Here is a 27,890-nt window from a genome sequence, read left to right on the forward strand (position 1 = left end):
TGCCCCTTCACTTCACGGTCATTTCCGTGCATTTCACGGTCAATTCGCTTCACTTCATGGTCATTTCCATGCATTTCACGGTCATTCTCGCCTATTCCGTGTTGATTCACGGTCATTTCGGCGCATTTCACGGTCATGCCCCTTCACTTCACGTCATTTCTGAGCATTTCATGGTCCAATCGCTACACTTCACCGTGAAATGCGTCGAAATGACCATGAATCAACACGGAATAGGCGGGAATGACCATGAAATGCATGGAAATGACCGTGAAGTGAAGCGAATTGATCGTGAAATGCATGGAAATGACCGTGTAGTGAAGGGAATTGATCGTGAAATGCATGGAAATGACCGTGAATCAAAACGGAATCGTGCGGGATTGACCATGAAATGCATGGAAATGACTGTGAAGGGAATTGACCGTGAAATGCATAGAAATGACCGTGAATCAAAACGGAATCGCTGAGATTGACCGTGAAATGCATAAAAATGACCATGAAGTGAAGCGAATTGACCATGAAATGCATGGAAATGACTGTGAAGTGAAGGGAATTGACCGTGAAATGCATGGAAATGACCGTGAATCAAAACGGAATCACCGGGATTGACTGTGAAATGCATGAAAATGACCGTGAAGTGAAGTAAATTGATTATGAAATGCATGGAAATGACCGTGAAGTGAAGGGAATTGATTGTGAAATGCATGGAAATGACTGTGAATCAAAACGGAATCATCAGGATTGACCGTGAAATGCATGGAAATGACTGTGAAGTGAAGCGAATTAACCGTGAAATGCATGGAAATGACCGTGAAGCGAATTAACCGTGAAATGCATGGAAATGACCGTGAAGTGAAGGGAATTGACCATGAAATGCATGGAAATGACCGTGAATCAAAACGGAATCGCTGGGATTGACCGTGAAATGCATGAAAATGACCGTGAAGTAAATGAAATGAATGAAATTGACCGCGAATTGATTGAAATTGACCGCAAAGTGAATGAAATGGATTTTTGACCATTGACCTGATGGAATCTTGGAAAATAACTAGGTTAGTTGGCTAAAGTAGCTTCTCCTACCCCAAAATCATATAGCGTACATCAAGTAACTAATTTTGGTTTAGAAGATATTATTGTTAAATGAATAAAGAAAGAAATGAAAAAAAGAGAGAAATTTTTTTTATATGCTTATATATACATATTTATATAAATATGTATTAGAGAAAATTGTAGGTAGAATAAAGTTCTCCATGTAGAAAATAAAAAAAAAAAAAAAATAAAATTTGCATAGACTTTTATGGACTACAGTTATGGCTACGGCTATAATCCGTAGCTATATCGTCGATAATATCAAACACACTTCGATATGTATCGAAAATTGCAGGATTTTTTTATGCAAAGTCGCTGGACAGTTCAGACCTTTTTCGAGTAATAGAAAGACCTTCGATGTATCGAAGTACACATCGAAAGACCTTCAATACATAGTAAAGGACATATGAAAAAAGCATGGGCTGTGATTATGACTACGGTTTATATCCGTAGCCATAGATTCCAGGCTCTTTTTTTTTTCCTGTTGTAATCTCCACCGCCTTTGTGGGTCCTTTTATGACGTATGTGTTGTATCCAAATCGTCCATCTATTTAGCAAACTCATACTAATTCTTGAGAAGAAAAATAAGACAGATTTAGCTATCAAGTGGACCACACTGTAAAAGGCAGTGGAGGATTGAACGTCTACATTGAAACCCTTTTAGGGGTCGCAGAAGTTTTGGATCATTACGAAACTTGTTTTTCCTCTTCATCTAAGTCTTTGTGACCTTATGAATAGATTGGATGGAAAATAAATGTTATGGTGGGCCCTGCAAAAGTTTCAACGGTGAAAATCAATTTTCTGCTGCCCTTTGTGGTGTGGTCCAGTTGAGTTTTGGATATGATTTTTTTTTTTTTTTTTGAATTATGCTCCGAAATGATCTTGAAATATGGATGAACGTTGTGGATATAATATATACATAACTCTGGGGGCCATGTAACGTTGATCTCTTTTGAACCGTGCGTACAACTCGGAGTTCGAGGAGCGTCAGCGCTTGTCTTCGAGCACCACCGATCCGCTTGAAGGAAAAAGCAGGAGCATTTTCGACCTTTGGCAAGTCATCCGTACAGCTGGGGCTTATTCCTGTAAGGTAAAAGGTAAAATGAGGTGGGTTTCATCTCGTAAATGGGCCCTAAATGGGTCGTACAGTTGTAAATTTCTCAAAAACGGATGGACGGCGTGGATAAGACAAATACGTCACGCTGGGCCCCAAAGAGTTTACTCAGTACGCAATCCGCGTCCTTTTAACAGCAACCTGAGCAACAGTAACCCGCATCAGTCGTCTCGTCCGAGAGTGAGAAGGATGTTCCTGCGTCGGATGATGGTTGCAGGGCCGCTGTTGGCGAAGTTGAAGGAGACGACAGGGATAGTAGGGCTGGACGTGGTCCCCAACGCACGGGAGGTTCTCATTTCACTGTACACGCGCACCCTCCAGGAGATCAAGGCCGTCCCCGAGGATGAGGGCTACCGTAAGGCCGTGGAGAGTTTCACCAACCACCGCCTCAGGATCTGCCAGGAGGAGGGCGATTGGGAGCAGATCGAGAAGAAGATCGGTTGCGGGCAGGTCGAGGAGCTCATTGAGGAGGCCCAAGACGAGCTCAAGCTCATTGCCAAGATGATCGGTGCGTCCTCTCCTTACCTGCTCCATGCCTTCCTTTCCTTAAAATGCTAAATACTAGTATTCGCTCCTTGTATCTCTCCTCAACATGTATTCTTTCATTCATTCATTCATCAGTAAACAAATACTACTGTGCTGACCTATCTCAGATCAACGCGTACAATGTCCGGAAAAAGAAAAAGAAAAGGAAAGGACATATGGGCTCTCTTCATAACAGATCGACACACCTACATGTTTGGACAACAATGCCCCATTTGCTTGCCCATGTAACTTATAACAACTAGGCTCCATATCTGCTTATCCAGAATGTATATGTAATTCTCGTAGGTCTTGGAGGTACCCATAAATAAAAGTATAAAACTGACTTCATGATGCTCTTGGAAAATGTATTTAATAGATTTTTTAGTTAAAAAATTCTCAGTGTATGGAAAAAACTGTTTATACATTATCTAGAAATGCAAAAAGACTTTATAAAATGCATGTAATATGCCAAAAATTCACTGAATGAATTAGATGACTTGAGGGCCTGTTTGGTAGATGCCTAAGAATGAATTCTTCTCTTTTAGGTAATCATACTTATGTCTTAGAGATTGTGAATGTTGGTTTTTTGAGATTATTTTTAATCCTTATAAAAAAGAAATGTTACATATGAGTAATATGTAATTATGATTAACTAAAATGAGATGAACTCATTTTTAGGCATCTCCCGACAAGGCCCTAAGCTTTCCTATTTGTTTTAGCACATGTGTCTAATTTGGTTCTAACATACTTGTGAGACATCTATTTTCCCCAAATCCAAAGTTTTTGTTGCATAAATGAATAATTTATAGAATACAGTTCATTGAAGTACCAATGTAACTAAAGACTATCCCATGATCAAGGTGTCCCTGAATTGTAGAATGAGTATTTTCTTTTTCCTTTTTTTCTAAGATGATGCAAATTTAGAGCCGAAGGCAAAAAGAAAGGAAAAGAAAAAAAGAAAAAGAAAAAAACAAACAAACAAAGGAAAAAAGATAAATACAAAAGCGAACCCAGGAAATCGAGCCCCAACAAACCCAAAACCCCTTAGGGCACCCAATCCTTGATACATCACTACCCGATCAAGGACCCCGACCCCAGAACTACTCTTATTGCAGAAACAATGATTATTTCTTTCACTCCGAATGGATCAAAGACCAGTAGGCAAGGCAACTCTCCATCTGGATTTACCCAAACAACCCCTCCTCCAGTGTGCCAAGCACTGAAAAGACTCTCAATTGAGCTTAGCATCCCCCAAGAAATGTTTAAAAAGAGGAGAATTGCCGACCACGCAACCCTGGAGAAGGGGCAATGAATAAATAGATGATCCATTGACTCCTCTTCTCTTAGGCACAAAAGATGGGTAGTTGGCAGCACCATGCCCCTTTTGCAAATATTGTCGATAGAAAGAATAGGATTCCTCCAAACTAGCTAAAAGCTACGATTTTAGAAGGAGCCCCATAGGACCAAATAGAGGTAGTGTGATTTTTTTTAAAATTTTTTTTTTTTAAATTTTTTAATTTTTTTTGAGAAGTTACGAGAATTGTATTAAAAAGAGAAACAAAAAAAAAAAAAACAAAAGAAGAGAGCAGGGCCGCTGAGAGGCGGACCACTTAAACTCCTAAGAAGAGAGGATTACATCCCCTTAGGGAATCTACATTAGAAACCCATTCAGACATAAGATTTTTAGCTCTGCTTGCGACAAATACAGCCGAATTGGATTCATTTATGAAGCATCTACCAATCGTTTCTTCCCAAACCGACCACCAGATGGCAAGCGGGGCTATTCTCCATAACGGAGTCCGAAGTTTACCAAAGCCGACCCCATGCCAAGCCTTCAAGAGACGATCTGAAGAGTCCGGGAAGCACCAAGAAATATCGAAGGAGTTTAAGAAAAGGGACCAGATCTGGAAAATGAATTGGCAGTGGAGGAACAAGTGATTGCCGATTCTTCAGCGACCATGCAGCAGAGACAGATGTTGGGAAGGATCATCCCTTTTCTTTTCAAATTATCAATCGTTAGCACCTTCCTCTTCCCTACCAGCCAACCAAAGACGACTATTTTAGGGGGGGCTGCATACTTCCAGATGTGGGTTGTCGTAGATTTGTCTTCGCGAGTGGCAGCTAAGGACAGAATTCTGTAAAAAGATTTGAGAGAAAATAGACCAGATTTATTAGTTATCCATGATATATTATCTTCTGAAGAACGATCTGGAGTGAGGCTTGAGATTTTATAAAGGAGAGACACGAACTCAGCAATCTCCCAATCGTGGAGATTTCTCCTGCATTCCAGATTCCACACTATGATTCCGCCAGAAAGGGAAAGACATTTAGAGACTGAGATGTCTTGATTTGGCACAATATTGAAGATGTTTGGAAATTCCGCTTTAAGGACTGCATCACCTACCCACCTATCTTCCCAAAATCGGACCTCATCCCCTTTGCCAATCTAAAAGATGATGTTGTTGAGAATTTCGTTTTTCAAGGCTATAATACCCCTCCATAGGGCCGAGGCCCTATAGCGAGACGAGTCTTTGGTCCACCAGCCACCCGAGGAGAGACCATATTTACATTTGGTAAGTTTGGTCCAGAGAAGACCCTTATCTGATCCAAGTCTCCAAATCCATTTACCTAGGAGAGCTTTGTTCATGGTCTTGAGGTCTTTGATCCCCACTCCTCCTTCCTGAATGTGTTTACAAACATCCTTCCATCCAACGAGGTGAATTTTTTCTTTTCCTCTTTGTCATGCCAAAGGAAGTCGTGTCTGGATTTTTCCAGGGAAGCCAGGATTGACGCTGGGCACTTAAACATGGACATAAAAGTACAAGGGGAGATTAGATAAGGCCGATTTGATTAGAGTGATACGGCCCCCAAGGGATAGATATCTGCACTTCCAGGTGGCGAGATATTTATCGAACCTATCAATGACCTTGTCCCAAAGAAATTTTGGGGGTTTGCCGATGCACAGAGGAAGACCCAGAAAAGAAGTCGGAAGGTTGCCAATGGAACAGTTAAAATAGTCTACAAGAGAAGCAGATTTGGTGTGGTTCATATTCACCCCGATGATTTTAGTTTTTGCCATATTGACTCTCTGACCAGAGACTGCCTCAAAGCATTTGATTGTTGTTCGTAGATTACCAACTGATTCCCGGTCTGCATCGCTGAAGAGGACAGTGTCGTCTGCAAATTGTATGTGGGATATCAGGTTGTCCATGTCTTTGATTCGGATACCGCTAAGAAGACCTGCTTGCTGGCCTTTGATTAGAATTCTGGATAAAGCGTCTGCTACTATAAGGAGGAGGAAGGGCGATAACGGGTCCCCTTGACGTAGACCTCTGTAACTTTTAAAGAAGCCTCTTGGAGAGTCGTTTAGGAGGATAGAAAAATGAGCCAAGCTTACAGATTCCCCCATCCATTTTCTCCACTTCTCACCAAATCCCATGCGGATTAGCATGTATTGGAGGAATTCTCAGTCGACATGGTCATATACTTTCTCGAGATCGGGTTTACAGAGGATAGACTTCGCTTTAGATCTATGAGCAGAATCCAAGCATTCGTAGGCTATCAATGCGCTATCAGTAATTTGCCTACCCGGAATGAAGGCACTTTGATTTTCTGAGGTAGTGTGATTGTTTTTTTTTTTTTTTGAAAGATAACTTGTATTAAGAGGAGAAAAGAAGGAAAAAACAGGAGAAAGGGAGCTGCTAAGGTAGCAAATCCTAGGAAGTCTGAACAAATGCTAGATCAACATTAATCCCATCCATATGGGAGGCCCATTCAGCAATGAAACACTTAACAAAGGAACACACTAAGATTGGGGGCTTCGACTCATTCTAAAAACACCGATTGTTCCTTTCGATCCAAACAGCCCACCAGGTCGCCAGAATCGCCATGCGCCATAACCGAGATAGAGATTTGCCTAGTCGAACACCATGCCAGGCCTTGAGTAACGTATCCACATCTTTAGGGAAGCACCGGTTAATTTTGAAGCATGATAGGATGGCTGCCCAGATTGAGCTGACAAAGGAGCAGTGGATCAGAAGATGATCCACAGTTTCTTCATCGAACATGCAGCATAAGCACACATTAGGGAGGATCATTCCTTTTTTCTTGAGGTTATCGACGGTGAGGATTCGACCCTTTCCAACCAACCATCCAAACACTTGCAGTTTAGGGGGGACGGCATACTTCCATATGAAGTGAGGATGCTGCTTAGGGGGGTCGTTGTTAGAGGCCGATAGTTGCTTGAAGAAGGATCTGATCGAGAAAACAGACGATTTATCTACTCTCTAGATAATGCTGTCATCACGGGCTTGGGAAGGGAGGGCGTGCTGGATGCAATCCATAAGTTCCACAAATTCGTTAATTTCCCAATCTTCGAGATTTCTCCTGCATTTAATGTTCCAAGCAACCTTGTCTGCTTGGGTAGAATAGTTTTCCTCGATGGAACTATTTTTGTTACTCGCCAACTGAAAAATGTTGGGATATTTGTCTTTCAGAGGAATATTACCTAACCTCATATTCTTCCAGAATCTGATGCAGTCTCCCTTGCCAACTTCAAACCCAATCCTTTTGAACATCTCATGGTGCATGTGCCATATACCTTTCCATATTGCAGAAGCCCATATTTACCTTTGATTATCTTGTTCCACAGGCGATCTTTTTCAGTGCCTAAACGCCAAATCCATTTCCCTAAAAGGGCCTGATTCATTGCTTTTAAGTCTTTTATACTAGCTCCTCCATCTTTAATATTCTTACAGACCTGTCTCCACTGTATGAGGTTGTATTTCTTTTTATCATCCTTACCTTGCCATAAAAAGTTGTGTCTGATAGAGTCGATTACCTTGAGGACCTTAGCGGGGCAGCGAAACAGGGACATGAAATACGTGGGGAGATTAGATAATGCTGCATTTATCAGAGTGAGGCGCCCTCCAATGGAAAGATACCGGCTCTTCCACCCAGAAAGGTGGTTATGGAATCTCTGAATAACCTTATCCCACAGATGGGATTTGGGCAAACCAACACATAGGGGAAGACCAAGGAAAGAAGTTGGGAAGGATCCGGTGCAGCACCCCATTATTTCTGCGAGCTCCTTAACCTCCTGGCTATCCAAATTGATTCCATAGATTTTGGACTTAACCATATTCACCTTCAGCCCCGCAACTGCTTCAAAACATTGTATAGCTGTTCGCAAGTTGGCAACAGTTTCAGACTTTGCTTTTGAAAAAAATAAGGATATCGTCCGCAAATTGCACATGAGATATTGGATCGAGCATTCCTTTCATTGGGATTCCTCGAAGGATGCCTTCCATCTGCCCCTTCTGGATCATCGCAGATAAAGCCTCGCCGATAATGAGAAAAAGCGGGGGAGATAGTGGATCACCTTGCCTTAGGCCACGAGAGCTTTTGAAGAATCCCTTCGGCGATCCATTCAATAGAATTGAGAAATGAGCAGAGCTGATGCATTCCCGAATCCATGTCCTCCATTTCTCCCCGAACCCCATACGCTTCATTAGATATAGAAGACGTGGTCATAGGCCTTCTCCATGTCCAAATTCCAAAAGATGTATTTCTTCTTCGATCGATGGCCTGTGTCGAGGCATTCATTAGCAATGAGAGCTCCGTCGGTGATCTGTCTCCTTGGAATGAAACCGCACTGATTGGGACTGATAATGGAGCCGATAACAAGCTGAAGCCTGTTTGCAAGAACCTTAGCCAAGATCTTGTATAGGCTGCCAATAAGACTAATAGGTCTGACCTCCCTAAACTTTGATGCTCCCGGGAACTTGGGAATCAACGTAATGAAAGTCGCCCCAATATTTTTGGAAAGCCTTCCTCTATCATGGAATTCATTGATAAAAGCCATCACCTCACCCTGAAGCAGATCCCAGAAAACTTGAAAGAAGAGAATTGGATAGCCATCTGGGCCGGGAGGCTTGTCTCCCTGTAAAGCCATCACTGCCCTCTTAACTTCGTCCAGGGAGAAGTGCATCTCTAGAGAAGTAGCAACTTCATCATTGATACGATGGAACGAGAGATTGTCCAACCGGGGCCTGGTCCATCCTTCATTTCGAAGAAGCCTTTGAAAATAGGATATTGCTTTGCTGCTGATTGCTTCTTTATCTTCGATCCAATTTTTGTTAATGGTAATGCTGCTGATGCGATTGGCCTTCACATGCATGCTAGCTATACAGTGAAAGTACCTGATATTCCTATCTCCTTTATCCATTTAGCCTGGGCTTTTTGCTTCCACGAGATTTCGTCTTGGAAAATTTTTGCTGAGAGGGATTGAATGAGCTGGATTCGTTTTGCCAATGAATCTTTGGACATTGAGGTAGATTCAGCGAGAGAGTCGATCTTCTGAATTTCTAATAAAATTGATTCCGTCTCCTCTTCCGATCTTCGACATTCCTCCTTTGACCACTGTCGTAGTTTTTCTTTTAGGCTCTTTAGCTTGGAGCAGAGGACGTGGCCTGCAAAACCATGAGATTGGGACTCCTTCCACCAATCAGCCACCATAGATTTGAAACCTGCACCATTTAGCCAAGAAATATCAAAACGAAAGGGCTTGGGGCCCCAGTCTACCTCCTCAACAGACAAGAGAATGGGCCAATGGTCTGAAGTAGTCCTAGGGAGGACGGACTGAGAGGAGGAAGAGAGGAGGGCAAGCCATTCCGGGGAGACAATAAAACAATCCAACCTGGACAAAATCGGGTCAAGTCTCCCATTCGTCCAGGTGAAACGAGAACCAGATAATGGAAGGTCGATGAGACAGTTACTGTCAATCCATTTGGAGAAAGCCACCATATGAGGTTTCAATTTGCTCCCTGAAGATTTTTCTCCCGTGAACCGGATGGTATCGAAGTCTCCAGCAAAACACTTTGGCCCGCGAAAACTCTGACAGACTACTGAAAGCTCTTTCCAGAATTCATCACGTAAATCGTTGCTGGTCGGCCCATATACTGAGCAAATGAGGAAATCCATAGCAAGAGCATTGCTTCTCAGGGTAGCCGTGATAGAGAAGTTGCCCATTGAGCTATTTAGAAGAGACCAAGAAGGCGACTTCCGAGCAATTAGAATTCCCCCAGAGGTTCCCGAAGCTTCTTTTGCCACCCATTGAACACCTGAAGCCTTCCAGAGTGAACTCATAAGGCGATCGTCAAACATATTCACTTTGGTTTCCTGGAAACAAATAATGTGGGGGTTGTATCTGCTACAACAGTTCTTTATAAGTCTTCCTTTTTGCTTAGACCTCACCCCCTGAACATTCCACGAGATAATCTTCATGAGGAAACATCACTTCCCCGGATGCCCTTGGCTCCATCTTCGTTCGTAAGCTGAGCTGCAGTTGGTGAAGGGGTAACTTTTCGCTTCAGGTTCCTATTTCTTCCTGACCTTGGGGACCGTTTGTTGGGGGTTCTGTTTGGGTCCAACGGTATGCCGTTGTTCTCTACGCATTGGAAAAGAGCGAGGAAATCCTCTGGACAATCGCCGAAAGAGAGATCGAACAGTCTCCCAATATGTCCCATTGCATCATGGATCCATTTCTTCCTATGGATTTTCTGGCTCAGAGAAGCCCTTAACTCTTCCTCAATAAGTTTGGCTTCAGGATTTCCATTTCTGATCTGGAGGGGTTCCACGATGATAATCGCTATACCTGGGGACTCTTGAAAAAGAGAGAGGAGGTTACACTCGGATCCCTCAAAAGATTGATGCAAGATATCGGATTTAGAGGACTCTGGGGATGATGGGGGGTGTGAGTAGGAGGACGTCTCTTCATCCTGGAGCGGGTCTTCAGAAGGAACGTCCAAGGGAATCAGCTGCAAGTGCGGATTCGTGTCTTCCTGGCAGGTGATACCATAAGAACATTTAAGACTCGTGTCGAACTCATCGGCAGAAACTCGAACATGCGAAGAGAGAGCACTAGCCCGGGTAGTACGATAGTTGTGACCAGTGCCAGGTGACTGGTTGAGATCAATATGGGTAGGATCGGGATCATCAGGGATCATCGATTTGAGTCCCGAAGCAGTAGCCTTGTTTTCCGATCGAGGATCCACCCCCGACGCACCCACCAAGCCGGAATTGAGGCCGATTGAAAGGGTAGGCTCGGAACCGAAGCAGAGGAAGGTTGCGGGGATCTCGGCACTTGAGATCGCCAGCTCATGGCAGACAGAACGTGTTGACATCTCCATATTCAGAGTGGCTACGTGAGAACGGACAACCGCATCAGTCGCGCCACGTGTAGCTCTCTCCTCGGGATGGCTATCATGGCGGGCAAGTCGAGTCGAGGTCAGGCCATCGCTGACTTTTCGCCATGTGTATCTCTCGAGACGGACATACTGAGGTGGTGGGTGTCTCGAGGTTGGGACGCGGCTGGATGATTGGCACGTGGCACGTGGTCTGGCAGCGAGGAGTGAGAACAATTAAGGCCTCCACCTACCGCAATGAAATCTTTCGGTGCTCCACGTGTGCATGGGAGACAGGTAGCATCTTCTTCCCTACCATGGCCGTAGCTTGGAGCCAACAGTTGCGGCTGTAATCTGCTCCTCCATAAGTCACCCCAGCGAGGCATGGGGGGAATTGGGACTTTCCCTTTGGATCGGGAGATCGATCGTTCTATTTTCCACCAGGACAGCAACGGATGATGGGAGGGGCAATCCCTTTCTTCTGTTGACTCGGACTCTTATGACACCCATCTCCACCCCTCGACTTGTTTTCAAATCCAACTCCACGAAGGAGCCCAGGCACGAGGCAACTGCACGAAAAAAATCTTCGTTCCATAATTCAAGTGGAACACCCCAGATGAGGACCCATATATCCTCGTCACCGAAAGCAAAGAATTCATTCCAAGATATTACACCCGTAACGGGTCCTTCCCTGTGGATTGCTCCCACCACGATCAGAGCGTCTAGATTAACTCCCAGGTCGGCTTTAACCCAGATTTTGTTGTAACCAATGGGGCGCAGACTAATCGATTCGGCACGAATGGTTGTGCATTCATCGATCCAATTGTAGATTTGAGAGATGGTGGCATCCTCACGAGCAAGGATCACCACGGAATCCTTCAGCGCGTCCTTAGCCTTGAAAATGTCTTCAGGTCTGATACAGATGGAGTGGGGGGATTGTAATCCTTCTTCAGGAAGCAGGGCTTCTTGTCTACACCCGCGTCGGTTAGGGGTGTTGTATGTCCAGGTTGCTGATTGGCACGTGAAGAGCTTACTAGAACATCTCGATAAGCGGTAGAGGGGTAGGGAGCTTTGGAGGGGAAGGTAGTACCAGTCTTGAAATGTGGACGGGATTCCGGAATCGATCTCTTTAGATTTCTCTCTGGCCCATACCATGCCCCCCCTTCCCCACCCCCCCACCCCCCCGAAACTTTGGCCATGTAACATTGCAACAACTCTTGAGAGCTCTTCCTCAGTACTCATCCTGATGAGTGCGAAGCCCCGGTAATGGCTAGTACTTATGGATCTTGGCATAATCACATCCATAACAGCCCCAGCCCTCCCGAAAACTCTTTCCAGATTTAGGGGTACCCATCTAGACGGGTATCCTTTCACGAAAAGGGTTGGGATGGAGTCGTATTTGGAACTTCTTATTCTTCGATCCAGTGTTTTCCGTCTCACCTGGGTCCAGTCGTCTGCAATGTCATCGCCGGCACCATCGCGAATGCGGGGCGTCGATTTCATCGTCATCGCTGTCACCTAGGACCAGGCCAGGGATTTTTCACGAAAAGTGCTTTTTTGTTTTAACCATCCGTCTGAGGTAGTGTGATTGTTGTATTCACCAATCTTGAACAACGACAAGATCGAGTAGAAAGATCGCACCAAAAACATTTCTGATTTACCGAATCACCAATAAAAAGTCTTTGACCCTCGAAGAAAGTGAGATCTCTTACAAGCAAGAGAGAAGACAAACCATATCATCAATTTCAGAATCATATCAAGCCTTGTCCCATGAAGCAACTGGCAATTGAGATATCAACTACAGGGCAAAACCTAGCCACGGAGGGAAAGGATGATCGAAGTTAAGAATTCCCACACCAAACATCCTCCTAGAATATGATCCTCAACCCATCCCTAATAGTAAAGCTTAGACCTTTAAACACCCTGCAAGCAGCCCGAGCAACAACTTTCCAAATGAAGGATGCTCGATATAAAGACAAGTCCTTGATCCACTAGCTCATAGAGGAAGAACAATACTTAGGAGCAATGATTATCCTCCATATAATGGACTCCAAACCAAACCATTAGACCCACTTGCCCAACTGGGCAGAGTTAACAACATTGAGACGCCTTATACCAGCAACCCTGATGTAGAGCGGGTCATGGACAGTTTCATGGCCAAGATGGATCAGAAAAGGGCCGGTCGACGACAGAAGTGATCCGGACCATCGGACCTTAGATCGGGCGTATCTCACAATCCTGAATGAGTTATCGGGCGTAAAATATATGATTTTGGGGTAGAACGATCTACTTTAGCCAACCAACCCAGCTACGTTGGGTTGCGCAAGCCGGATTTGCGAAATATCCCTGGATCGACGGTCGTTTCCCTATTTTAATTTCGTTTTTACTATAAATAGTAAGTTTTAGTTTGATTATAACTCTTCATCCGTCGGGCTTTAGGAGTTGCGTCCAACGTGAAAAGAGCTTAGAATAATTAGGAGAACGGTTTGGTGAAGCCAAATAGGACACTTACTATTTTTGGCCGAAAACCTTGCGTACTGGTAGACATCACGACCGTCTATAAATAGTAAGTTTACTATTTATAGTAAGTCGCGAATTCTAGGAGTTTTAGTTGTAGTTTGCTTCTAATTTCTCTCCCATTGCTTGGTACCCCTATTTAAAGGGTTGTGAACTCGTTTATTGGAATTAATTTAATCAATTTCAAATTTATTAGAATTTATTTCTATTTTCTACTTTCTTTCCTCGTGGATTCGAGAAGTTTCTGTGACGAGTCCAGTGAAGCTCTGTGGATTCGGAGCAGTTATCCTCTTGAGGAAGATAGTGATCGACCTCATCATGTTCATTCCTGCGTCAATTGGTATCAAAGCCAGGTTTCCCCTCGAGCTGATGGCAAACAATGAAGGTATGAATCAAAATCCTGTTGACGGTGATCTAGGGATTCATTATCTTTTGGAAAGAATGGAAGCGTTCCACCGGGGGAGTCAGTTGACCATGCAAGGGCTGCAAGCAACCCTCAACCGCCTTGTGGATGCGCTACTTTCGCCCCGAGCCCTAGGCGGTGCTCCACCACCTATGGTTGCTCCACCACCCCTGGTTGCTGTACGACACAACTCCGATTTTCGTAGAGCACTACTAGTGGCAAGCCGTAGGGCTACTCCAGATGATTCAAGTTCTAGCGACGATGACCTTAATGAGGGTTTTGCCCGACGACCAATCTATGAAGGCGATCATCTAGATCATGCTGAAAGAGACTATCAAGGTAAGGCTGAACTTCCCAGTTTTAATGGTCTATTACTTATAGAAGATTTTCTCGATTGGCTAGCCGAAGTAGAGAGATATTTTGATTATATGGACGTGACAGATCATAAAAGGGTAAAATTGGTAGCGTTTAAATTAAAATCTGGTGCTTTTGTATAGTGGGAACAATTACAACTCTCACGAGTCTCCCAGAACAAGGCGCCCATCTCATCGTGGCCACGGATAAGACGTCTTCTTTGATCATGATTTCTCCCCAGTGATTATGAGCAGATATTATTCCAGCAATACCAAAATTGCCGACAAGGAAATCGAACCGTCACAGATTATACTGAAGAATTCCAGCGGTTGGCTATACAAAACGATCTGTTAGAATCTAAGTCACAGAAGGTGGCATGATTTATAGGTGGGTTGCGATCGACAATTCAGGACCGAGTTCAGATGTACCTAGTCAGGACCGTGGATGAAGCAGTTCAAGTGGCGGGTAGGGTAGAAACATAACTTGCAAGAGCTCCTGCTTGCCCTATCCTTCAACTCGACCCCCCATAATGCGTCCTACGCAGGATCCAGTGCTGGCACAAAGAAAAGATCTAGTAGGAGAACGTCATCATCCTCCTACAACCACAAACCATGATATGGGGAGCTGATCATCCAGACCTCAACGTGCAACACTCACAACGGCGGGCCCGAGTAGGATTCCAAATCCTTATGCTTGGCCAAGGTCGAACAATTGTTACCGTTGTGGCCAACCAGACCACTTATCAAACACTTGTCCTCAACGTCCCGTAACACACTTGACTATAAACGAAGGGGGCATTGAGTAAGAGGCCGCAGAAGAAGGCCATGACTTTGATGAAGATGAGCAAACCACTGAAGAAATAGCAGGTGGCGATGAAGTGACGGGCGGGGATTGTGGCGAATTTATAGTTGTGAGGCGATTACTGTATACCCCACGAAAGGAATTACATCCACAGCGACATAATATATTTCGTACTCGATGTACTGCCAACTGAAAGGTCTGTGATGTGATCATAGACAGTGGTAGTAGCGAGAACATTGTCTCAAGAGTGATGGTGGACAAGTTGCAGCTACCAACGACAAAACATCCTTCCCCATACTCAATTGGTTGGATAACAAAAGTGAATGAGACCAAGGTAACTAAACAATGCACTGTCTCGTTTTCAATTGGCAAAAATTATAAGGATCAAATACTTTGTGACGTGGTCAACATAGAAGCTTGCCACTTGCTACTCGGTCGACCTTGGCAGTTGGACCGTGATGCGACCCATCGGGGACGAGACAATGTTTACATATTCGTCAAGGATAGTCGAAAAATAATCCTTACCCCTATAGCACCAGAGAACCACCCTGACGCCTCTAAAGTGGAGGAGAGTTCCCTCTTGACCATTCGAGATTTCATGGAAGAATCTAAGAAAACTGGCGAGGTATACGCCGTAGTAGTGAAAGGTGAGGAAGAAGAACCCTTAAACATCCCTCCAAGTTTAAGACTATTGCTAAACGAATTCAAAGAAGTCTGGCCTGAAGATTTACTTGATGGATTGCCCCCCATGAGGGACATCCAACATCACATAGACCTTGTCCCTGGGGCTAGCCTGCCCAACCGCCCTCATTATCGGATGAGTCCGAAGGAGTGTGAGATACTTCAGGGGCAAGTGGAGGAATTGATCTTTAAGGGTCTCTTGAGAGAGAACATGAGCCCATGTGCCGTACCAGCATTATTAACGCCAAAAAAGATAGAAGCTGGTGCATGTGTGTCGACAGCTGGGCAATCAACAAAATTACTATCAAATATCGGTTCCCAATACCACGGTTGGACGACATGCTCGATATGCCAGAAGGGGCCAAGGTGTTCTTTAAACTAGATCTAAGGAGCGGGTACCATCAGATTCGTATCCGACCCGGTGATGAGTGGAAAACGGCATTCAAGACCAAGGAAGGGTTGTACGAGTGGCTGGTCATGCCCTTCGGCGTATCGAATGCACCAAGTACTTTTATACGTTTGATGAATCAAGTTCTAAAACCGTTCACTGGCCGATTTGTGGTAGTATATTTTGATGACATATTGATATATAGCCAGGATGAGGCGGAGTATAGGAAACATCTTAGGCAGGTGCTGTAGGTCCTACAAATTAACAAGTTGTACCTCAACTTGAAGAAGTGTAGTTTTTTAACTGACAGCCTGTTGTTTATAGGATTTGTTGTAACGTCCACAGGCATATGTGTGGACGATGAAAAGGTGCGAGCCATTAGGGAATGGCCGATCCCGACAAACATTCATGAGGTGGGGAGTTTTCACGGGTCGGTGACTTTCTATCGTCGATTTGTGCGAGATTTTAGCACCATAATCGCGCCTATAGCAGATTGTATGAAAAAAGAACCGTTCCAGTGGACCAATAAAGCTGACAAGAACTTTCATGAGATCAAGCATCGTTTGTCTACAATACCGGTCTTGGTGCTTCCTAATTTCGACAAATTATTTGAGGTTGAGTGTGACGCTTCATACGTCGGAATTGGAGGAGTACTATCACAGGAAGGTAGGTCGGTAGCCTTCTACAGCGAGAAGCTCAGCGAAGCCTGAAAGAAGTGGTCGACTTATGAGCTTGAGTTGTACGCAGTTGTTCAGGCGTTGCGACATTGGCGGCATTATCTGATTCAAAGAGAGTTTGTTCTGTACACTGACCATCAAGCATTAAAATTTATTAATAGTCAGACGAACGTGAATCGTGTGCATGCTAGACGAGTTGTGTTTTTACAGGAATTCACGTTTGTTCTGAAGCACAAGTCAGGGCAACAGAACAAGGTGGTTGATGCACTTAGCCGACGTGCATCACTACTTGTTACGATGAGCAACGAGGTGGTCGGCTTCAACTGTCTCAAAGAGCTGTATGCCGAGGATGAAGACTTTAAAGATTCTTGGATGAAGTGCCAAGAAGGTCACCCCAATGACCTTTATATACAGGACGATTTTCTCTTCAAAGGGAATCGATTGTGCATCCCCTAAAGTTCTCTAAGGGAACAGATTATTCAAAAGCTACATGGAGGTGGCCTCCCTTGGTGGACACCTTGGGCGAGACAAGACGCGAGCTCTGGTGGAAGAGCGGTATTACTGGCCGCAATTAGTACCTGATGTGGGAAATGCCGTACAATGTTGTTATGTTTGTCAGACCTCCAAGGGGCAATCTCAGAATACAGGCCTTTACACCCCGTTACCTGTGCCTGACGGTCTTTGGAAGGATTTATCAATGGACTTCGTACTTGGTCTCCCACGAACACAACGCGGCATGGATTCGGTGTTCGTGGTGGTAGATCGTTTCTCCAAGATGGTACACTTTATCCCATGCAAGAAGACCCTCAATGAAACACACGTGGCGAATTTATTCTTCAAGGAGGTCGTACGGCTACATAGGGTCCCCAAGACCATTACTTCTGATCATGATGCGAAGTTCATTTGCCACTTTTGACGGAGTTTGTGGACTTGATTCGATACATGACTTCAATTCAGCAGTGCTTACCACCCACAGACTAATGGGTAGACCGAAGTTGTGAATCGCACATTGGAAAACCTCCTTCGTTGTATTTCAGGAAAAAAACCGAAGCAGTGGGATTTGACCTTGTCTCAAGCAGAGTTTGCATTCAACAACATGGTGAACCGCTTGACAAGGAAATCACCGTTCCAGATTATCTACGGACAAGTGTCTCGCCACACACTTGACTTGGTCCCTCTGCCCAAGCACCCAGGCACGAGCATTGCAGCAGAACATATGGCAGACAAGATCATGGGCATCCATGCGGAAGTGTAGACCAAGTTACATGCCTCGAACGAGAAGTACAAGGAACAAGCGGACAAGCACTGTCGACAAAAGGTGTTCGAGGTGGGTGACCGCATTATGATGTATTTGCGCAAAGAGAGATTTCTGACTGGGACGTACAACAAGTTGAAAAATAAGAAGATTGGACCCGTCCCAATTATTCGAAAGATCAATGACAATGCTTATGTTATTGATCTTCCAGATGACATGGCGATCTCACGGACTTTCAACATCGCGGACCTGACCAAGTATCATGAACCAGAGCAGGATGAGAACTCGAGGACGAGTTCTTTGGAAGTGGAGGGGACTGATGTAGAGTGGGTCGCGGACAGTTTCATGGCCAAGATGGATCAGAAAAGGGCCGGTCAACGACAGAAGTGATCCGAACCGTCGGACCTTAGATCAAGCGCATCTCACAATCCAGAAAGAGTTATCGGGCGTAAAATATATGATTTTGGGGTAGAATGATCTACTTTAGCCAACCAACCCAGCTACGCCGGGTTGCGCAAGCCGGATTTGCGAAATACCCCTGGATCGACGGTTGTTTCCCTGTTTTAATTTCGTTTTTACAATAAATAGTTAGTTTTAGTTTGATTATAACTCTTCATCCGTCGGGCTTTAGGAGTTGCGTCCAACGTGAAAAGAGCTTAGAATAATTAGGAGAACGGTTTGGTGAAGCCAAATAGGACGCTTACTATTTTTGGCCGAAAACCTTGCGCACTAGTGGACATCACGACCGTCTATAAATAGTAAGTTTACTATTTATAGTAAGTCGCGAATTCTAGGAGTTTTAGTTGTAGTTTGCTTCTGATTTCTCTCCCATTGCTTGGTACCCCTATTTAAAGGGTTGTGAACTCGTTTATTGGAATTAATTTAATCAATTTCAAATTTATTAGAATTTATTTCTATTTTCTGCTTTCTTTCCTTGTGGATTCGAGAAGTCTCCGTGAGGAGTCTAAAGAAGCTCCGTGGATTCGGAGTAGTTATCCTCTTGAGGAAGACGGTGATCGACCTCATCACGTTCATCCCTGCGTCAAACCCCCCCTGCAATAGGACGACAAACCTTCTAATTCAACAAATGGAATTTCCTTTAGAGCACCGCCTTACAAAGGAAATCCCTTGTCGCCTTCTCAATTCTCGCAAGAACATATTTAGGGTATTGAAACAAGGTCATAAAATAGAGAGGGAGATTGGAAAGGGACACCTTAATCAACGTAATTATGCCCCGAGAGAGCAATTTACTTTTCTAAGGTGAAAGCTTCCTCTCCATTCCCTCTATCACCTTATCCCAAAGATGTGTCGTAGGCTTCCCGAGTTACAGATGAAGACCAAGATAAGAGAAGGGAAAGGATCCAACCTGACAACCAAAGATATCAGCTAACCAGAAGACCTCCTCTCGAGGAAATTAAATACCAAAGAATTCACTCTTAGCCAAATTCACTGTAAGCCCGAACAGAACTTCCAACCATCTAATAGTAATCCTCAGATTGACCACCATGGCTCATTTGGCCCATAGAACAGAAGGGTATCGTTTGCAAATTGGAGGTGACTAATCAACTGAGGAAAATTGTCAACCTTAAATCCCTACAAAAGACCCAAAGATTGACCCATGGATAACATTTTGCTCAATGCTTTAAAACTACCACAAATAAGAAAGGGAAAAGGAGATCCCCCCAGCGAAGGCCCCACAAGGCTTTGAAAAAAAAACTCAAATGGAGAGTCATTTATAAGAACAGAGAACCTCGCAGAAGAAACACAGGCATGAATCTAATGTCTCAACTTAGCTCCAAAATCAAGTCGAGCCTAACGTATAATCCAAAAAAGACCAATCAACATGATCATAAACTTTTTCAAGGTCCAACTTGCAAATCACACCCTACCTAGTGTCAGTTGAATAAATGCTCTGAGTTGTCGACCCCAACAAGTCGTTAGAAGATCTGCCATGCGTCAAGAAATGAGACCCCTCTATATTGACGGACAACGAAGGATTGTTCTTGTGCTTGCATGTGGCCAATCCACTGCTCGAGGCAAATCTTGAAAAGATAGGACAATAGCCCTCCATTAAAGCAAAAGGATTCAACAGGGATTTCCCCTGGGATAGTTGTCCGGCCACCGCATATCTCCCTTCAAAGAGAGCCATGTGGCACCACCCCCTTCTTAGCAACATTCGAGGGGTAAGGACAAAAATCTCACTCCTCCATGTAAGAGACCCCTTGCCTGAAGAGATCGTCCATCCATACATTGAAGTGCAAAGAGAGGTACATGTGTCCCTCCACCGGGCCAAATGGCACTCTGATTCCTATTGCCACTCCCTCCCCTACCTTCTTGATTCACCACCACCGGCCCATAATGGGCCATCTAAACCCTAATCTCCTTCCCATTGAACTTCTTACCCTTTGCACCTTCAATAGCTCTGAATAGATCTTCTTCACCGTCCATCCAAATGAACGTGAACCCGCTGATTGTTGCCGATCCCCTAACCCTTGGGATAACGACCTCCCTAACCTTACCCAACTGGCCAAAGACTCGAGAGAAGTTTAACTCCATCCACTCCTCTGGGAAGTGATCAACAAAAATGTTAGGCAACTCTCTTAGCAGGTCAAACTTCTCCTTCCAATTCCTCTGACCTCTATTTTGTACCCTTACCCGTCGGGATCCTTGACGCAAGCAAATACATTTTCTATTTTACAAAGTGACAATTATGGCTTTCAGTGTTACCCATCTGTTGAAAATCACTTTGGCCTCTCCAACTTGTTTAATATCACAGCTTAACACTTGAATAAGGACATATAAAATATCGGCATATTAGCCAAGTGCCATTTTTAAAGATTTATGCGACCATCTATACTCAAGCATCTGCTTTTTCACTGTGAGAGCTTTTCTCCCAAATGGAATACCCATGAATAAAGGCAAAACCAGATATGTCGACGACAAGTTGCCTGCTTTACACCAAAACACCATAAGCTAGATCCTACCCTCACTCCCAATGTTTCACTCCCCTGAGCATTGATTTGTTGAGCTGAATACCTGATATTGCTTCCACACATTCGATTATCCTTCCCAAGATGAGCACTTCAGTCAATACCTGGAAAGTTTTCATGTAAAGTGGCTCATGACTCATGAGTAGATAAATTGTAGTGGTGTTTGCCAATTGGGGCAAGGGTCTATTTTAGAAAGAAGAGTCATTTGGAACATTTTGCATTTTGCTGCCTGCTGGGAACTATGGTAAGAACACTATAGGTGTATCTTTCAAGGATATTAAGAGTTCATCAAAAGCAATCATCAGGAAGATTAGGATATCAATCATCAAATTGACATCTAATAAGAAGGTTTTCAATGAAATCCATTGGCTCGTTAGAGTCGAGTGCATTCTCATCAGATCTCTTCTTCTTGATTAAGCATTTCATTTAGGCACTTGGCTGTCGCTGATGATTGTCTGTGGTGTTGTTAGCCTTGGGGTTTTTCTTCCCCATTCTATTGTTTTTCTTTCTGCTTTAATAAAATTCAGTTGCTTGCTCCCAAAAAAAAAAAAAAAGTTGAAAAGAGGAGCATGTGGTCACATCTTAGAGATGGGAAACCATCAAACCCACACCTCCAACTTTAAAACCATTAATTATATTCTCCAAAGCCGCCCTTTTGAGCATTTTGCTTAGAGCTTCAACCAATGCCATGAATACAAGAGTTGCCTTAGGCCCCTTGAACTTTTAAAGAAGCCTTTTGGAGTTCCATTAATTAAGACCAAAAATCTTGGTGAACTACACATTCCTCCACACAACTTCACCTAACAACAAATCCCACTCTTCGTAGCATGTGCTCGAGGAATTTCCAATTCAGATGGTCAAACACTTTTTTCATATCAAGTTTGCAGATCACACCTAGTCTACCCTCTCTGTGCCTGACAACAACAAATTCGTGAGCAATAAGCACCCGATCTAAAAGTTTTCTATCAAAGAACGAAGCACCTTATGATATTGATATCACATTGCTCGCCACCTTCCTCAGTTTAGCAGATAGGACCTTCACAAAATTTCTCTTAGGGTTCCAATCAAGCTTATTTGATGAAAGCTGCAAACACTCATATCCATCATATCTCATCGAAGAACTTTAGCAGTTTTACAATGGTTTGGAATTGTCCATTTTCTGTTGGCCATATCATTTTACATCTGCTGTGGCCAATACACAATACGGGGTGAAACAACCGTATTAAAAATCCAGTGGCCCTATCAGTTATTGGCTAGATATAAAAAACCCCTTTCATGATTATTTTTATGAACTCCATCCATTTTTTGCCCATTTTCTTCATTCAAAAAAGTAGGATAGCCACAAAGTCATTTCCAACAAGATCTAGGTCTATTTTGGAGATCTAGACCCATTCAAAACACAAGATTTAAGTGTGATTCGACGAATCGAAGCAGCAGTGGCTCATTTTGACTATCAAATACAACGTAACAATCTTTAAGAATCATTAGGAATTAAGAATTTCTAGATTGCTAATGTTTTAACACCGAATTAGAGTTTGGAAGATTAAAAAGCTCAATTTTCAGTCGGTCAGCTGCCTTGAGCATCGTCCTCCTGTTATTGACAAGGTAATGACTAATGACTACTTGGTAGAGCTGGGCATGTCATATCCGATCCGGTGGATCTGACCCGATTCGACCCAATTTGATCCAAATCGACGGCCTGGATCAGCGCGGATCGAGCTGGGCCATTCAGATCCGAATGTTTTTCGGATCGGGTTCGGATCGTGGTCAAACCGAACCAATTTGATCCGAAACCCGATTCGAATAGATCCGATCCGAACCGACCTGATCCGATCCGGAGCGGATAAACCACGTGCATTCACAAGGACGATGATATCATACAGTCGTATTATCACATTCGGTAAGAGAGAGAGAGCTTTCATTTTCAATAAGAGAAAGAGCTTTAACGAGAGATGGAGCTTTCGTGAAAGAGTGACGGAGCTTTCCTGAGAGAGAGAGTGCTTTCATGAGAGAGACCTGTATTTAGACGGAACAGATTGGCTACTCCCCCTGCCACCAGCTCCATCGCTGGTGGTGAGTGCTCTGTGGGCCCCAACATGATATATGTGTTTCATCCATTCCGTTAATCCATTTTTTAAGATCATTTTAGGTATTGATCCCAAAAATGAGATGGATATAAATCTCAAGTTGTTCACACCACAGGAAAACAATAGTGATTGGATATCCATCATTAAAATCCACCTAAGGCCCACTGTATTGTTTATTTGACATCCAATATGTTGATTAGGTCATGAAGGCCCAGATGAAGGGAATAAACAAAGATCAGCTTGATTCAAAACTTTTACGGCCCCCAAAAAGTTTTTGATGGTTGACGCTCATTGAACATTGTTTCCTTTAATGCGGTCCACTTGATATTGGGATATACTTGATTTTTAGTTTCTTATGTTAAAATGATATGGACAAATAGATGGACAGAATGGATGAAACACATACATCATGGTGGGGCCCACAGAGCACCGAGTTGCTGTAGAGCTATAGGTACGTGTACAGTGTAGCTATAGCTGTAGCTGTCAGGATTTCAGCGAGATTTCAGTGAAAGACGGGTACTGACTATCCTCGAGCTCCGAGTTGTATGAACGGTTCAAAGGAGATCAATGTTATATGGGCCCCACAGTGATGTATTTATTATATCTATACCGTTCATATATTTTTAGAGATCATTATAGTACATTAGCCAAAAAATGAATAATATCCAAAGATCATCTGTACCACACCACAAATAGTAGCAGAGATAATGATTTTCACCGTTAAACAATTCATGCGGTCCACTTGATAGTTAAATCTTTCTTATTTTTTGTCTCAAGCCTTAAGACGAGCTTGCCAAATGAATGGACGGTTTGGATATAACACATACCCTATGATAAGACCCATAGAACTTGCTAACCTCAATATAGCAAAGTGCACCTAAGTATGCACTTTCGTGCTGTGCACATAAGCCTACGCCTCGAGCTCTGAGTTGTACGAATGGTTCAAAGGAGAACAAAGTTATATGGGCCCCACAGTGATGTATTTATTATATCTACACCGTTCATATATTTTTAGAGATCATTTTAGGGCATTTGAAGAAAAAAAAATCACCTCTACAGCTTAAATGGACCACACCAACAATAGCTGTGAGGATATCTGAACCTTGCCCAATCCGATCCGATCGGTTTGTCTGACTAAGTTGGACTCGGATCAGATCAGGCCATATACACTTCTAATCGGTTCGAGTTAGGTGACCGGGACTCAGACCCGGATCGGATCGAGTTCGGGTTAGGCCGTTGAGATTTAGGATCGGATCGGGTTGGACCCAATCCGGTCCAACTCGGTCCGATGCCCAGCTCTACTACTTGGTACTTAAGTAATTATATTTTGAAAGTCTGTGTACATATATTTGTGAACCTTTATGCTGCATGAAGATGTAGTTGGTAGATGATATCATAACTCATGATAGTTTATATATATATATATATATATATATATATATATATATATAGCAACTGTTTATTATGCTGGTTCTTGCCTACTCGGCAGTAATGACCCTCTATACTCTATTAGTCTATAGTTTATGCATGAACTGATGAAGATAGTCTATACTCTATTAGTCTATAGTTTATACATGAACTGATGAAGATAGTGTATACTCTATTGGTCTATAGTTTATACTGATGAAGATGATAGTTGTATATCTATCATATCAATTTATAAGAATAATTAAAAAGTTAGAGCTCAAAGATTTAGCATCTTAGCTTTCAACAGGTCAGCCTGACAAACAGATTTCCACCTGGTGAGAGTCAAACTTATTGCCAAGAAAGACTCATAATTGTACATTCCTCATCCAATTCATCTCGTTGTATTTTCAGTCTTTTTTATCATTAAATATTAGCCTGATGCACCTGTATCGTTTTTTATATTATATCAGTTTTGGGCCAGGCAGATGTGCCTCAGAGTCCTCCGCACATGCTTGCTCAATAGGAGACTCGCAATTGAGGTGGTAACTAAACTCCACATGTGCCTCTCAGGGAGACTATTCAAGTTTCGAAATTGACCACCCCCCTCCCTTGTCATGAGAGAGCAAAAGCTCAGATATCAGAGCATACTCAACAGTCTGTCGTTGAGTTAGTGTTCAACAAAAACAGCCCATTATCTTGCTCCAGTAGATTGAGGTGTTTTGTTCTTCTTTTGCTCTGATGACTCCTCATCATCAGCTTTATTATTCTTCCTCATCTTTTTCGATAATTTCTCATCATTCCTCATCTGATTGATACCACATGGACTCCTCTCCCCAAGAGCCCTCGTAAGTGCGGATGAGCCAGCAAGTGAATAAATTAGAAGACTTCACCCAGCCAACCACCTACCACTTGGCTTTCATGAGCACCTTATCTGGAAGGCTCAATTTATTGACCAAAGCCCAGCAAGCAAAGTTAACCTCCACAAAGCCTTCCTTTTTTGGGATGATTGCAACCTTCATGCCATATCCAATTGAAATCCTCAGTTGAACAAGGCATCACCTTTTCTACTTGGAAAGGTCAAAGGGCTTCCCCCAAACATTTGACGAATATTTGTAGTGCATTAGTAGATAGTACATGTTTCTGATTCCCGAAGGCACTACATACTCATATTTGGGATAATCATATCTCCTCCTTCAAGTGGTCTAGAATGAGCACCTTGTCCTCCTCTACTAGCCACTTGAAGGCCATTGCTTTTAGCAGGCCCATATACTTCCAAGCATTCCCATCTCCCTTATTGTAGAACCTCTTGAGATAGAGGACTGGAATAATTTCACCAAAAAGCGTCCTGAATTCTAGGGCTTCCAGACCCACCTGTCCCTCTCCTCAAGCAACGGTCTTGGGTGATGCAGTTATGCCATAAGGCTACAAGCTCTCATACTCACCATCACTAAGGGCTCTGTGGAGATGGGAATCCAAACCACATGTCCCCTGAATGTGAAGAATACTGAGAAATGATCATGCCCATCTCTGGGACCACCCTATACAGTCGAGGATGAGTAATGTAGCAGTGCCTATAGCCACACCACTTCTGTCCATTCTGAAGAAACTTTCCGCTGTATAAACCCCCCACCCACCACTTTCCCGGTTCTCACAAGAGTCCTCTAGTGTGGTGCTTTGATCTCATCATTTCTTTTCAATTCCCCTACAACTGGGCTGAAAAGCCCACCACTTTTCACCAAACCGACATTGCCCATCTTCGCAAGATCTAGTCAAGTACCAGGTTGGGGAGTAGGCTGAACCTGCTGCAATTTACTTGAGGCTCAATACTTTGCAAACTGGACCTTCAGGCGATTGCCAGAAATCAATCTCCCATGGAGGTCCCATATAGCTTCCTCCGCTTCTCTTTTCGAGGCAAACCGAAAAAAAGCAGAATCCCTCAGTTCCAGTGATTGATGACAGAGGAGAATCACCACTTTTCTGAAGCTTCCAAAGAAACGGCAGAAGTCCATCTCCCTCCATACCTCTGGGAAGTCTTCAATGGAAAGCGAGAATACTCCTATTGTGTTTACGTTTTGGTTTCTCTGCACAAATCCCGGATTCGTGTTGCTATTTTTAAAAGGGATCCAGACTCTGTCCATCATTATTCTTCTCCAGACTTGCTTTTTGAATTCAAAACAAAAGAGCCATAGCTATGCCTTTTATGTGTTTCCCTAATCTAGAGCTAGTCCACTAATTAGTATGCTTTCTAGAAAAGTTTAAAACAGAAAGGAAACTTAGCTAACTTGAATACAATAGGAACTAAAATGCTAGCTCTCCAGACCACTTGCAGAGCCCATTAAGAACTACCCATCACCCTTCACAGAAAAGAAATCTTTGAGCAATAAACAAATAGCCACGTCTAATTCCACATGTATGGGGCTGTATTTATATGCCATATATTTGCATTCCATCTGTATGGTGCTGTATTTATATGCCTTTCTAACTATTCCATTAATTAGTGTTCTTGCTAAACGACTTCTAACAAAGAAAGAAAGCATTTCGGCTAACTTGAATACAATAGGAAAGCAACTAAAAATAGGAATCAGCTTTCTAATGGGAAAGAGCACCTGTGGGTCCATTAATCTAATCTTATAGCCTGTAAGTCTGATGCACCAGTCACCTTCCCTGAAACCAATTAAATACATGTGCCAGTTAGTTTTTGTACAATGTGTTTCATAGTATAAAAATGGTAACTCCTATCCTCCCAATTGTTTGGGCATATACACGTGTTTATAGAGACGCTTGTGCCTCAAGTTCAGTCTTTTCTGTCTTTCAGTGCAACAGTGTAAATTTTCAATAATTTGGTCGTGTTGATCAAGTGCTGTTTTTGCCTGTTTCCTTTTACAAAATGCTAAATGGATGAAAGATTGTTGCTGATTACCTTCTGCTTTTCCTTCTTTTTTTCCCTCTTGTTTTTGTTCTTCATTTTTTCTCTTTTTTCTCGTTTTTTTTTTTAAATTCTTTTGTTGCAATTATTGGATTTCAGAATGGGATCCATGGGGTGTCCCTGAGGGGTATGAATGCGAAGTCATTGAGAATGATGCTCCAATTCCAAAGCATGTTCCTCAACACCGACCAGCCCCTCTCCCAGAAGAGTTTTACAAGACACTGGAGGCAGTTATGTCTACTCCAGCGGCCGCAAAGAAGGATGAGCTGCCATCTACCTCTTCTTCTCAGTTGAAGGAATGACTTCTGTCAGCAGTCTTTTCTATTGTAAGGAAACATAAATACGGTTTATGCTGTATGTGGTTTCAGCATTTTTATTGTTGTGTTTGTCAGTGAATAACCCACCCTTTTCTGAGGAAAATTCTGTACTCTTTGGAGAAGAAAAACAAGTCACTGCTTTTAGGAATATGTAGTAATTTTTCATTTTATTTTCTTAA

The 27,890-nt window shown here is 43.2% G+C and overlaps 1 protein-coding gene across 1 annotated transcript; it reads left to right on the forward strand.

Annotated features, from left to right (window-relative positions):
- Positions 1 to 2,333: 2,333 nt before the first annotated feature.
- On the forward strand, positions 2,334 to 27,890 carry LOC131245025 (probable NADH dehydrogenase [ubiquinone] 1 alpha subcomplex subunit 5, mitochondrial). The gene is made up of 2 exons (XM_058244181.1): positions 2,334 to 2,708; positions 27,494 to 27,890. The coding sequence occupies exons 1-2, from the start codon at positions 2,390 to 2,392 to the stop codon at positions 27,694 to 27,696; spliced, it is 522 nt and encodes a 173-aa protein (XP_058100164.1). The 5' UTR covers positions 2,334 to 2,389; the 3' UTR covers positions 27,697 to 27,890.

The sequence above is a fragment of the Magnolia sinica genome, chromosome 5 (genome assembly GCF_029962835.1).
Source record: "Magnolia sinica isolate HGM2019 chromosome 5, MsV1, whole genome shotgun sequence".
In the NCBI taxonomy this organism is placed as follows: Eukaryota; Viridiplantae; Streptophyta; class Magnoliopsida; order Magnoliales; family Magnoliaceae; genus Magnolia; species Magnolia sinica.

Coding starts and splice junctions, on each gene's coding strand:
- LOC131245025 (XM_058244181.1), top strand. CDS start 2,390: ATGTTCCTGCGTCGGATGATGGTTGCAGGGCCGCTGTTGGCGAAGTTG. Junction 2,709..27,493: donor GCTCATTGCCAAGATGATCG/GTGCGTCCTCTC, acceptor ATTGGATTTCAG/AATGGGATCCATGGGGTGTC.